This window comes from Vicia villosa, linkage group LG1 (genome assembly GCF_029867415.1).
Source record: "Vicia villosa cultivar HV-30 ecotype Madison, WI linkage group LG1, Vvil1.0, whole genome shotgun sequence".
NCBI classification, from domain to species: domain Eukaryota; kingdom Viridiplantae; phylum Streptophyta; class Magnoliopsida; order Fabales; family Fabaceae; genus Vicia; species Vicia villosa.
In genome coordinates this window covers 116,081,146-116,095,647 of record NC_081180.1, presented here as the reverse complement: position 1 = coordinate 116,095,647, position 14,502 = coordinate 116,081,146, and the positions used below count along the sequence as shown (strand labels likewise).

The following is a 14,502-nucleotide window of genomic DNA, read 5'->3' as shown; positions in this document are numbered from 1 at the left end:
ATAAATATATAGTATTGCAATAGAGTCTGGTTTATTCAACCAAGTTATTCTGTTTAATCCGATTTAGTCATGCGGTTCCACCAATAACTCAATGATTAAACAATGAACCGTGATTCAATACCCTCACCTGTTTGATGACCGGTCCGATTTTTATAACACTCCTATAAGTATAAGGAGTAGTAATTAATTAGCAATAATATTTTTTTATTAATTTACTTTTCCATGAAACGAAAGAAGAAAAAATAAATCCCTGTGCGTTTTTGGAGCAGTTGGCGGAAAGAACTCAATTCAGACTGAACTCTCTCTTCAACTCAACTCAACCAAACTTCAAATCTCTCTTCCTTCAATTTCTTCATCGTTCTTCCCACACAAACGATAATACGTTAGTTTCTCAATACACAACAATGTTGCACGAGCTTCTCTTGGCATTATTAGGTTACACCGGCGACCTAATCATCGACCGGAGAGACAATCTCTCCGCCGTTACTCCAATCTCCGACGAGTGCACTTTCAAGCTCGCTCCCGACATTTCCTTTATCGATCCCAGTGACAGGTTCGTTCATTTTTTTTTGCTTAAATTTCAAAAAACCCAAAATGTGCTTTGTAATTGTTTGCATTTTTTATGAAAGTTTCAATTTTGGACTGAATTGTGTTGATTGCAGGGAACTTATTGAGAGGATAATCACGTTGGGGTTTTATTACAGAGAGTTAGAGCGATTTTCAGCCAAGTCTAGGAATTTAAACTGGATTAGGTCGGAAAATGCTAGCCTTTTGGAGAATAAGGAGAAGCCTAGTGTTTATCGTAGGGCTCTTGCCAATGGCATTGTTGAGATCCTGTCAGTTTACACGTCTTCGATTCTTCATATTGAACAATTGTTGTTGGCTGAAACCATGCCCATTTTGGCAACAGTTACTCAAGGCCTTAACAAGGTGGTTAATTTCTATGCTCTCTTGTTCCCTTCCTTTTTTTTTATGGTTAGTTTTAGTTTGACACTGACTTGTTTTTTGTTGTGTTTTTGTAGTTTTTTACCCTTTTGCCACCTTTGTATGAGCTTATCCTAGAGATTGAGCGCGGTGATATTCGTGGTGGTCAGCTTCTTAATCTTTTACATAAAAAATGCCATTGCGGAGTTCCTGAATTACAAACTTGCATACAGAGGTATGCAGTTTTTTTCTTTCGACATTGTTAAGATGCTTGTTATGTCATTTCCAAGTGTATGATATGTATATATTTTGAAGTTAAGTTAGATTGTTAGTCAATAGGTACTCAGCATTTTTAATCATGGATTTTTTTAATGCTAGTAGCTACTACAGATTTTCATGTAGAAAGAGAATTATAGGCATGAATAATGGAAAAATTGAAAATGTTCATGTTGGGTTCAGTTGCTTGTTAATGATGAATTTACTTTAAGAACCTATTTGTTTATTATGGTTCTATTGGTCTCTAAGGTGCTTAGGCGTTTGTATCGATCTTTGGATTACGTTCTCTGCTAATTATTATTTTATTTTTGGGTTGTTATTGTCCAAAGCTTAGGCTTCTATGGCATGGACATCAGGTCATGTATAATCAGCTTGCATCATGGATGGTTTATGGGATTCTTGAAGACCGGCATGGGGAGTTTTTCATTAGCAGGTAACTCAATGTTAATATTAATTTTTAGTTTGCATGCCGTTGATATGCATGACTTGATTTTTATGCATGTCTTGTATTTTGTGTCAAAACTATAGCTGTACACTGATGAAATGGGGTCCTATAACTTGTATAGCAAGTATGGTTAATTGGTGACTGTAAAAAGAATTATTTGTCCATTTAATATCCGTGAAAAATCTTGTGAAGGTGATAGAATTAGCGTGCCTTTTGAAAATGACACTGCTGCAATTAAGCCCAAGCCAGCTGTGTGGAGAGTTTACACCCGCAGGGGAAAGAAATATCTGGAAGGAAAAGTTAGTTAATGACATGGTACACAATTTCAGGTAAAGTTAGTTAATGACATGGTACACAATTTCAGGAAAAGTTGTTAGAGTATGTGGAATATAGTGTGAGGAGAAGGTAGAGGATAGGCTTGCATGGTTATTGCTATTATTGTAGCAGGAGAAGAATTCATTCTCTGGAGGAGCAATTGTTTTGGTTCATGCTTATTGCATCCCTATTCATCCATTAATCAAATAAGCTCCATTCATACTTTATAGTTCTATTACTTCATTTTCTGCGAGTTCCGTCATTGGTCCGACTTGTCGGATCCTCGAGAGGTGCTAGCGATTCAATGTTCACGCCACCAAAGATGGCAAATCGGATGGATGCAATAGAAGCAAGACTTGCAGTGGTGCAGGGCTCTGTGCGTTGCAAGCTGAGGGATTTTTGAGAGATGATAATGCGGAAATTTCGTGAGAAGATGATGACTTAGTTTGCTAAGATGATGAAGCGACATTCATTGGACTGTGTGGAACAACCGTCGTTCTCGGAGGGGTCAGTAACAGAGTATAAAATGGTGATGAATGTTGGAAATAGAAAAAAAAAATACATTGTATATTTTTCATTAAAAAGAGCATTTAAGTTTTAGGTTCATGTATATTTAGATTCATGCATTTAGGAAGTTGGACTATTATTTATTTCTCCTTGTAAACATAATATGCAATTAATTATATAGTGTGTATAAATATTATGGATGCTGAGTGCTTTACTCACTCAAGCACATTCAGAACATTCTGATTTCTATTTTTCACATGGTATCAGAGCTCCTAATCTAGGGGACTCTACTTCCGCTAATATCAGTATTTAGAAATCTGACCGGGCTTTTTTATGCTGTCAAAACCCTTAAATCTTGACTGGGCAACACCTGCTGTCAAGTTTTTTCAATTAAACGCTATCTATACTTTTCCGGCAGCCGTCCGTACTGTTTCATACACTTTCCTGCAGCTGTCAGTACAACTCTGCACATTTTTCAGCCGCTGTCTGCATCGTTCCAGCCGCTGTCTGCACAGTTCTAGCAACTGTCTGCAAGTTCCAGCAACTGTCTGCAAGTTCCAGCCGCTGTCCGCACAGTTCCAGCCGCTGTCCCTGCATTTTCTGGGTTGATTTCTTCACCGAATCTTATCTTCTTTGATATCTTACACATAAACATTTGGTGATTGCTTCTGTTTTCTTTAAGACCAATAGTATGGAAAAATCATCAAGTAATTGTAGTGTGGCGTATTCTGGTAAGCTTCCACTCTCATTTGGATTTCATGTCTCAGAAACACCTTCTCATTTATTTTGGATATTAGATTCAGGAGCCACAGACCACATGGCACCCTCTTCAAAACATTTCTCCACATATTCCCCTTGTCCCAGTAATAAAAAAATTTATACTGCTGATGGTACTCTTGTAACTGTAGCTGGCTTTGGAGATATTCAAATAAATCATTCTATAACCTTAAAAAGGGTTCTCCATGTTCCGAAGCTATCCATGAACCTTGTCTCCATACAAAAACTTACAAATGATTTATCCTGTAGTGTGACTTTTTTTAATGATTGTTGTATATTTCAGGATAAGGACTCGGGAAAGACGATTGGACGTGCTAGAGAAAGGAATGGCCTTTACTATCTTGAAGAACCAGGTCACTGTAAAAAAGTCCACTTGTCTCACTCATTTATGTCAGAGTCAATACTCTCCAAAAAGGAAAAAATCTTTTTTTTTCATTGTCGATTAGGTCATCCTTCTTTTGGAGTCATTAAAGTTTTGTTTCCGTCTTTATTCAATAAGGTAGATATTGAAAGTCTTCATTGTGATGTGTGCGAGTTCGCTAAACATAAGCGTCTATCATTTCCATTAAACAACAAAAGAAGTCTTTCCCCTTTCTATCTTATTCATTCAGATGTTTGAGGTCCCTCTGCCAATCCAAATGTAACAGGTGCTAGGTGGTTTGTGACTTTTATAGATGATTGTACCCGGGTTACTTGGGTATTTTTACTCCAACACAAGTCTGACGTCAGTACTGTTTTTCTAAAGTTTTTCTACATGATTAAAAATCAATTTGGAGTAAACATTAAAAGGCTTAGGTCTGATAATGGAAAAGAGTACTTCAATCATGTTCTTAATTCATTCTGTCAAAAAGAGGGAGTTGTCCATGAGTCTTCTTGTGTTAAAACACCACAACAAAATGGAATCGCAGAAAGAAAAAATGGGCATCTATTAGACCAAACCCGAGCACTATTGTTTCATAAAAATGTTCCCAAATATTTATGGGGGGAGGCCGTTCTCACTAGCACATATCTTATTAATCGATTGCCCTCTAGAGTATTAGGGTTCAAGAGTCCTATGGATGTTCTTTCTTCCTTCTATCCAAATTTATCAACAAGTAGTAATCTCAAACCTCGAATCTTTGGGTGTGTCTCATTTGTCCATGTGCATAGTCAAGACAGGAAAAAACTCGATCCTAGAGCCCTAAGATGTGTTTTTGTCGGTTATTCCTCTACTCAAAAGGGATATAAGTGTTTTCATCCTCCATCTAAAAGATTCTTTGTGTCGCGAGATGTAACCTTCCGTGAAGAGGAATCATACTTCACTCAACCTTATCTTCAAGGGGAGAGTTTTAAGGAAGATAAGCTTGAAAGTCTTGATCTTTCTGGTCTTGAGTCAAATAAACTCAATTTGTCTAGTATTAAGTCAAATACATCTGGTCATGACTCAAATACACTCAATCTCCCTGGTCTCGAGTCAAATCCACCTAATTCTTCCAGTTTCGAGTCAAATAGACCCGATCTTTCTGGTCTTGAGTTAAACACACTTGTACCAAACCCATCTGAGCCTGAAGAACTGGGAGTTGAGTCAAATCAATCAAATATACCAGTAGTTGAACGTGAACCTGAAGTGGATGTGAGACATGGAAAGAATCTGGTTTACATGAGAAAGTCAAAGGCCGTTCCTGAATCGACACAAGTTCAAGAGTCTGACCCGACTCCTTCAAATGAGGTAATTAATTCTTCTGAATTGCAGGATAAAATTATGACCCAGACAACAGATGATGACCTAGACCTTCCAATTGCTATTAGGAAAGGTACCAGAAAATGCACCAAACAACCTTTATATCCCCTTTCAAACTATCTTTCTTTTAAAAAATTCTCACCTACCCATAGAGCCTTTCTTACAAACCTTAACGCTACTTCCATACCTACTAATGTTTCTGAGGCATTGTCTGATGAAAAATGGAAGCAAGCCAAGAATATTTAGATGGACGCACTGAAGAAGAATGGAACGTGGGAGATATTGACTTTACCAGAAGGAAAGAGGTCAGTTGGATGCAAATGGGTGTACACGGTAAAATATAAGGCTGATGGATCAATCGAAAGATATAAAGCCAGGTTGGTTGCCAAAGGGTTTACACAAATCTATGGAATTGACTACTCAGAGACATTTGCACCGGTTGCAAAAATGAATACAATACAGTGAGAGTAATTTTGTCACTTGCTGCCAATTATGGTTGGAATTTACAACAATTTGATGTGAAGAATGCTTTCCTACATGGGGAACTTGAGGAGGAGATTTATATGCAGGTACCACCGGGGTATGAAAAAAATGTGTCCGACAATACAGTTTGCAGGTTGAAAAAGGCGTTATATGGCCTAAAACAATCACCTCGAGCATGGTTTGGAAGATTCACTAAGGTTATGACATCCTTGGGGTACAAGCAAAGTCAAGGGGATCACACCTTGTTCATCAAACACTCGCCACAAGGGGGAGTAACAGTTTTGTTAGTATATGTGGATGACATTATAATGACTGGAGATGATTGGAAGGAGCAATAGATCTTGAGTCATTGTTTGGCTAAGGAGTTTGAAATAAAAGCTCTTGGAAAGCTGAAGTACTTCTTGGGAATCGAGGTGGCACATTCCCGAAAAGGCATTTTTATATCACAACAAAAATACATTACAGATTTACTCAAAGAGACAGGAAAAACAGCGTGTAAACCAGCGAGCGTTCCTATGGATCCAAATCTTAACTTGGGTAATACAGAAGAAGATGTTGCAGTAGATAAAGAAATGTATCAACGTCTAGTTGGGAGATTAATTTACTTGTCTCACACTAGACCTAATATTGTATATGCTGTAAGTATGGTTAGTCAGTTCATGCACTGCCCTAAAGAGATCCGTTTACAAGCAGTTCATAGAATCCTGCAGTATCTCAAGGGAACTCCAGGAAGAGGAATTTTGTTCAAAAGAAATGGAAATACAACACTTGAGGCCTACACTGATGCAGACTATGCAGGATCAATTGTTGATAGAAGATCCACTACAGGGTATTGCACCTTTCTTGGAGGAAATCTTGTGACTTGGAGGAGTAAGAAGCAAAATGTAGTAGCACGTTCTAGTGCTGAAGCTGAATTCCGAGCCATGGCACAAGGCATTTGTGAATTACTTTGGCTTAAAATTATTTTAGAAGATTTGAAAATCAAATGGGAAGGACCCATGAAGCTCTACTGTGATAATAAGTCAGCTATCAGTATAGCACACAATCCAGTTCAACATGATCGAACTAAGCATATTGAGGTTGATAGACACTTCATAAAGGAAAAGCTTGACAGTGGGCTGATTTGCACCCCATATGTGTCCTCACATGGGCAACTTGCGGATATTCTCACTAAAGGATTGAGTAGCTCAAATTTTGAACGAATTATATCCAAGCTGGGAATGGAGAATACTTATTCACCAGCTTGAGGGGGAGTGTTGGAAATAGAAAAAAAAAAAAATACATTGTAAATTTTTCATTAAAAAGAGCATTTAAGTTTTAGGTTCATGTATATTTAGATTCATGCATTTAGGAAGTTGGACTATTATTTATTTCTCCTTGTAAACATAATATGCAATTAATTATATAATGTGTATAAATATTATGGATGCTGAGTGCTTTACTCACTCAAGCACATTCAGAACATTCTGATTTCTATTTTTCACAATGAAGAAGGCGGGGTTGCTGTCATTCGTTGGTGAAGATCCTATTGGGTGGATTAAGCATGTTGAAACGTGTTTCAAAGTCCAATGAATGTCGGTAGAGGTTGTTGGAAGGAGCTGTTTTGGTTACAAGGGACAGTACTAAAGAAGAGCTATCTTATCACCGGTAGGTGATTGGAGTCTTATTTGCGCTGCTTCGCGTCATAATAACCACATAACTGTTTATATTGTTGGAACTGGGAATAATTGTGGTTTAACACCTCTTTTCATGTCACCACGGGAACCACATCGTTTGAAGCTGTTTATGGGAGGAAACCAACTACTTTGCTACGATTTTCTCAAGGTGAGATGGGGGTAGAAGCTGAGGCAGCAGAGTTAGTGGACAGAGATGAAACTGTTAGACATCTCAAAGGTCATTTGCAGTGAGCACAACAGCAAATGAATTGTTATGCAGATAAGAAGCAAGGGGATCACTGCTTCGAAGTGGGAGTGGGTATTATTGAAGTTGCGGCCTCATAAACAGAAAACTGTTGCAAAAATGATAGATCCAAAATTGTCCCTGCGATATTTTACACCCTTTCCAATGTTTGAAAAGGTAGGAGCTGTGTAAATGTCATACAAGCAGAAATTGCTTGATTCTGCCAAGTGTAGATGCTGTTTTCATATGTCACATCTTAAGCGTGCCATTGGAAATTACTGTCGAGCCTTAACTACCGGAAGGACTGGAATTGGAACCATAGGAATTAAAAGAACTTGAATATTTGCTAGCGTCACGAGAAATTGAAGGGGGGACAATTTGTCAAACAACGGTTGGTGAAGTGGGAGGTTAGAACAAATAAAGACACGACTTGGGAGGATGAAATCTCACTGCAAAGTCAGTATCCTTGGTTCAGCTATGAGGACAAGACTGTGGTTGTGGGGGGCGGCAATAATAAAATTAGTGGGCCTTATGAAAATGCGACTCCTGCAATTAGGCCCAAGCTAGCTGTGTGGAGAGTTTACAGCTGTAGGGGAAAGAAGAATCTGGAAGGAGAAGTTAAGCAATATGGCACACAATATCAGGAAAAGTTGTTAGAGCATGGGGAATATAGTGTGAGGAGAGAATAGGCGTGCATGATTATTGCTATTATTGTAGTATGAGAACTCATTCTCATGAAGAGCAATTTCTCCAGTTCATACTTGTAACTGCATCCCCTTTTTTCCATCAATCTAATAACCTCCATTTAATCCATTCATATTTTACTGCTTTATCACTTCATTTTCTGAGTTTCATCAGAAGGCCTTTATGAAAATAATTCTATACTTGATTAATCATGCTGCTGAATTGGATATAAAGTTATTATTATTATTGGTATCATTTAAAATCATAAGTTATCCAAATGAATGTAGTCTACTCCCTTATAATTTTTAATAACTTATGTTTAGTCATAAGGGACATAATTCATATACTGGCCAGTAGTGCCACTTCAAATAATAACAGTAACAATGATGTACTCATAAGGAAAATCCTATTCTCCCCCAAAAAATAGAAGTTACTTAGGTAAAATATGGCATACTTAATACATTCATGAAAACTCATTTATCTTGGTATTAATTTATCCTCTTCACTTTTTTAAAACTTTATGGTTGATTTGGTAGCATTAGTTGTATCTGATTTCTAAAGTATGATATTTACTACTGCTTTGTAATTATGTACTTGACGTCTTGACCCGATTATTTATTTTTCAGGCAAGAAGATAGAACTGTAGAAAATAGCACACCTCATGTAGAAATCTCTGAAAGGTTGGCACGTTTATCAACTACCGAGGCATCGTTAACTGATTGGCACATGGGCTTTCATATTTCTTTGGTAATTCCTGTTAACAAGTCACATGGAGCTCATTTCCTTTATGATGAAAAATGTTTGAATCTTAATGTTTGTAGCTCGTTTGTCTTTTAAGGGAAGTCCATGTCTTTTTCTTTAACGAATTGTAGTTTTTTTTTCCAATTTAATATCTGGAGTTCTTTTTGTCCTTCATTTCAAAATGACATGTTACAACTGTTTATAGTACAACTGTTTATTTTTTGCAGGATATGTTGCCAGAATATATACCCATGCGTGTTGCAGAATCAATTCTTTTTGCTGGAAAAGCTGTCAGGGTTCTGAGGAATCCAAGTCCTTCTTTCCTGTCTCGGGATGATGTCTATCCTCAAGTACCTAAAAGCTTTCCGAAAATACATGGATTTGCAGGGCGTTTTAATTTTCAAAGAGAGTCTATAATGAATACCGGGATGGAAGGAGAAGATTTGCTTCCGCAATCTGAGGCAGATAAGATTGAAAATATGCTTATTGATCTAAAGGTGGTGCATCCTTCCAATTTACTGTATCATATTGATGCTGATTTTCCAAAGCCTCTTTTTATTATGTAGTTGGATTGTTGGTAAACATTTTTTGGCGTATTTCTTCAGTTCTAACGTTTGTATAACTCATGAATTATGTCTTGTGTGTCAGCTTTCTTTCACCCTAAAATTTTGGATTAGTCTTAAGGTGACTATTGTTCATTCTTGCAGGAATCATCCGAATTTCATAAAAGGTCATTTGAGTGTGCAGCGGACTCCATTCAGGCTATTGCAGCCAGTCATCTCTGGCAGGTTCTTATTATGAATATTTGATTCCTATGTTCATTGGTTATGGCACATTTATGTTCAGAGCCATGAACTTCTATTCCATCCTTGTCTGCAGCTTGTGGTTGTACGTGCCGACTTGAATGGCCACCTGAGGGCTCTGAAAGACTATTTTCTTCTGGCAAAAGGAGACTTCTTCCAGGTAAAGCATGAACTATGATCTATGCTAAAGTTTGGACTTGCTTATGAGTGCCGTGTCTGCTCCTGTTGTGTAGTGTTTAAGAAAACACTATTCATTATATGTTATGTTTGACACTTGTTCGAATGACGAAGAACAAACATTTGGGGTTTTTTGGGGATGAAAGGTGGAGGATTATGAGCTTTGAATGTACGATAACTATCCTTGAGATAGTGATTTCTGTGATACGTTTTCTCATTGAGTTGTTTTAACCCTTGGAAACAGTCGTGGGTTTTATCACTGTTCTTGTATGCTTGCATATGTCTAATGTCATCATATGGCATTACTTTTAACTAATTGTACTGTATTCATAAATACTGAACAGTCATGGGTTTTATCATAGTTCTTGTATGTGAACATGCGTCTGATGTCATATCATATGTCATTAAAACAACAACAATCAAACTTTATCTCATAATGTTCTATCAAAGACCAAAGTTCTATCCAATTTGTAAATCTCGAGATCTTTCTTAATAGTTTTTCTAGGTCTCCTCTACTTCTATTTGTTTGACTCCTCTCTATTTGATCTACTCTCCTTACAAGAGAGTTTACAGGTCTTCTCTCTACATGTCCAAACCACCTAAGCTTATTTTCCACCATCTTTTCTACTATAGGTACTACCCCAACACTCTCTTTAATATTGTTATTTCTAATCTTATCTCGTCTAGTCTTTACCACACATCCGACGTAGCATTCTCATCTCTGCCACACTTATTTTATTCTCGTGTTGGTTCTTAACCGCTCAATATTCTGTCCTGTAAAACATCGCAGGTCTCACCGCTCCTCGATAGAATTTTCGCTTGACCTTCTTGAGTGGTACTTTTGTGTCACATGATAAAACCCATAAAGGCCTTTCTCTATTACAACCATCCAGGTTGAATTCAATAGTTTACATCTCCTTCTATTTCTCCATCATTTTGTATACTTTAAAGTCATAAGTACTTTTAGTCAATCAGTCTGCATTATGTTTTAGTAGTTGTGGTTTACTTATTATTTTCTTATAATTTGAATAATTTGTATTATGCTTAAGTAGGAGTCCGTTTTCCTTATTCTTTATGTTGGAGTTATCTCAATTGGATTGAACTGTAAATAATATTCTCTATATAATAGGAAAGTTGGCTTGAGTCTCTGAACTAATTGGTAATTCAATAACTAGATAGGAGATTTTGCAAATTAGTTTAAACTTTAAAATATAATATCAACATTGGGTAGCTCTTGCTTCTTCTTTTTCAGTATTCTGTGCCATATGCATCAATTACTCACTGCAGTTCAAACCGAAAAAGTTATACTGATATCCGTGGTTTACTTATGATTTTCTGTATAGTGTTTCCTCGAGGAAAGTAGACAGTTAATGCGGTTGCCACCTCGTCAGTCAACTGCTGAAGCCGATCTTATGGTTCCATTTCAGCTGGTTTGTTTAACATGATTTTATGGCTTAATGTCATTCACATATCTGTTACGTAAGCATGTTCGTTTTTAGACGCAACAGCAAAAGGTTAATATAATTCCTCTGCGATGCAGGCTTCATTAAAAACTATCGGTGAAGAAGACAAGTATTTCTCGAAAGTGTCATTGCGGTTAGAAATCTATATGCACTATTGTTCTTCATATTGATATGCAATGCAAGCTCTCACTTCTGCTAGCATCATATTGAGCTGCTGTGAGCTATTTGCCTTAAAATGTCCTTTTCATCTTCTAGGATGCCATCTTTTGGAATCACAGTTAAATCTTCACAATTAGATTTACCAAAGGCAACCTCTGCTTCTGTAGATGGCATCTCTGGTGCTTCCCTTTCAGAAATGTCGGTTGATGGTTGGGATGGTATTGCTCTCGCGTATTCTGTTGATTGGCCATTGCATTTGTTCTTTACTCAAGAAGTCCTCTCCAAGTAAGACACTGCTGATATTATCCTGCTGTTGAGGATGGATTCTTTTCTCTTCCTAGTTATTTAGATGTACTAGGATCCCATTTTAGACGACAAAACTTTACTTAGAAAGTGTCACGGCCTCGTTGCAAACCGAGTGTGCAAGATGTATATGAAATGTTACATTACCATAAGGGACTGTTGGTTTAAGAGATATATACGTATAGGGGATATATCTTCTGGAAACATTAATTTACTTTTTTACTATGAACAAATCATGCCTATTGGATCGTAGCTGACATAACTGGCTAAGATTAAGAGAGCTCTCCACATGATTTCGTGTTTCAATCATGGCCACTTATACGATATCCAATAGTTAAGATTTGCCTTCATGATAAACCAATTTTGTGACATATATGTTAATCTCATAATATAATTACTACTTACAAGGTCAGTAGTTGTACTTCACAGTTAACACTTTGAACAGGTACCTTAAAGTATTTCAATACTTACTGCGGCTTAAACGAACACAAATGGAGTTGGAGAAGTTATGGGCATCAGTAATGCATCAGTACCACAGTATTTTTGCCAAAAGTAAAAAAAAAGACCAAGACAAAAGCCCAACGACACAGCAGAGGGATCAAAGATTTCGATCAATGTGGCGTGTTAGAGAACATATGGCATTCTTAATCAGAAATCTCCAATTTTATATTCAGGTTGTCATTCATATCTTGTGCTATGCATTTTAATTTATTAGATTACTACTACAAATATTATTTGAGCTTCAAAGTAGTTATGTGATCTATTCACTAGTTCGATGTTGATATGTCTGTTTGGATGCAAATGCACGCCGGGTGCAGCTTAAGTTTGTGTGAATTGAGCAAAAGAAGCACTGAATGGTATCTTAACGAGTGTTCTTTGGCGTGTGTACCTTATCTCTTTATGATAAGTGTTTCACATTCATAATTTATGTTTTCCTTTACAGGTGGATGTGATAGAGTCTCAGTGGAATATTCTACAGTCTCATATTCAAGATTCTCACGACTTTACGGAACTCGTGGGCTTTCATCAAGAGTAATAATCTCAATTTTATATTTTTAGTTTTTCACATTTTACGACGACTTACTGTATTGTTTGCTAAACTATTTTGCTATCACATGCATAAAATGATTACCAGCGCAGTCGTATATTTATCCAAATTATATATAGCTTCTGGTGACCATCAAGTCACTATCCTATTGCTGTCACCTGTCAAGACTAAGGATCATATTCTGTACATAATTTTGATGTTTTCTGTAGGTATCTATCAGCATTGATTTCCCAAACTTTCTTGGACATTGGTTCTGTTTCAAGGATACTGGATGGCATCATGAAGCTTTGCCTGCAATTTTGCTGGAATATTGAGAACCAAGACAACTTCTCTAATACTTCTGAATTGGAACACATAGCCGAGGTGACTGCATTTCTTTTACCAAAATAATAATGTATAGAAATAAGCATCTCATGAAAAGAGATTAATTTCCTCATACAGCCTCATATAGATATATAAATTATATTTTATAAAGTACATTGTCTTTTTTATTCTTGTTTGTTTATTCATCATTTAATTTTTTTCTAACTTCAACGTCAATAGGAATTCAACAAGAAATCAAATTCCTTGTACACTATACTGCGCAGCAGCCGACTTGCTGGAAGTCAGCGGACTCCATTTTTGAGACGTTTTCTCTTGCGGTTAAATCTGAATTCCTTCTTTGAGGTAAAACAATCTGACATATTCTTTAGTTTTACAGTTGAGCTCAGATCCTTATGTCTAACTGTCTATTCTTTTGTCCCTTTACAGTCAACTGCAAAGGGGGTTATGAATGTTGTCAGGCCACGTCCTACGCTTCCTGGTTTAAATCAGCAGTAGTAAAGTTCAAAATTTCTCACTTGTAAAGTTATTATATGGCACGTGGCCTTCGGTCGAGAAAATTTTCCCTCGCCATCGTCTTGTTTGGAGGGAGAATTTAATGCTGACAATCAAGTTGCTATCTATTTGCCGTCGCTGTTGGACCATCCTGCAGCTGCCATTTAGATGTCAGCTACACATCTTATATTCTATTTTGAGAATGTGGTTGTTGATCCCGTTGATTTTGATTGGTTTTATTGTAACACTGGACGGTTTGGTTTTATTGAAAACTCTGAGAAAACATCCAGTTCGGTTTCAAAATTGGTAGTGCATTGACTAGGTTTTCTAAATTATCAATATATATGAATATCTCTGAGACTATTCATATTAAATTGTTAATGTTGGAGATGTATTTAAAACTAATAAAAGTATGATAGACACATTTGATAGCAAATCTAGACAGAAAGTTTTGATTAACATTTTGCAAATGTTACAAGTGTTTATCTTTTCTCACCTTACACATTTTATTACGAGTAATAGAAACTAAGTGAGAGAAAGTTTAAGGAAAATTATAGAGAGAGAGGGAATGGAACTTGTATATTCTGTTTTAGTAGATAATTCTTGAATTTAATGAATGTTTTGAGGTAGGTTTGCATGTCCATTCTCGAATGTTGGTTTGCTTGTCCATTCTCGTGGTCCAATGCATTACTACGGTGATATTATAGAAGCCAACAATTGTAGCATGTATTTAGTTTAAATAGTTCTACAAGACAATTGATTGGATGAATTGATTTTATAAAGTTTAATATAAAAATTTAGTAAATTTAAAAGCTACAAATCATTGATTCAAGTAAAATTAATTTTAGAAATCATAAATAATTTTATTCGAGAAGAACCAAATATGTTAAAATTAATTCTATACTTTTAAAATATGCACTAATCTTCCTTGAAGTCTATAAAAATAATATGGACACTTCCCT

At 36.5% G+C, this 14,502-nt stretch overlaps 1 protein-coding gene across 1 annotated transcript; it reads left to right on the top strand.

Annotated features, from left to right (window-relative positions):
• Positions 1-226: 226 nt before the first annotated feature.
• On the top strand, positions 227-13,999 carry LOC131643938 (gamma-tubulin complex component 4 homolog). The gene is made up of 16 exons (XM_058914307.1): positions 227-553; positions 663-930; positions 1,023-1,159; positions 1,535-1,633; positions 8,657-8,777; positions 8,999-9,268; positions 9,479-9,559; positions 9,651-9,734; positions 11,095-11,181; positions 11,292-11,347; positions 11,470-11,658; positions 12,122-12,350; positions 12,620-12,708; positions 12,934-13,087; positions 13,268-13,390; positions 13,475-13,999. The coding sequence occupies exons 1-16, from the start codon at positions 405-407 to the stop codon at positions 13,541-13,543; spliced, it is 2,205 nt and encodes a 734-aa protein (XP_058770290.1). The 5' UTR covers positions 227-404; the 3' UTR covers positions 13,544-13,999.
• The last annotated feature ends 503 nt before the right edge of the window (positions 14,000-14,502 follow it).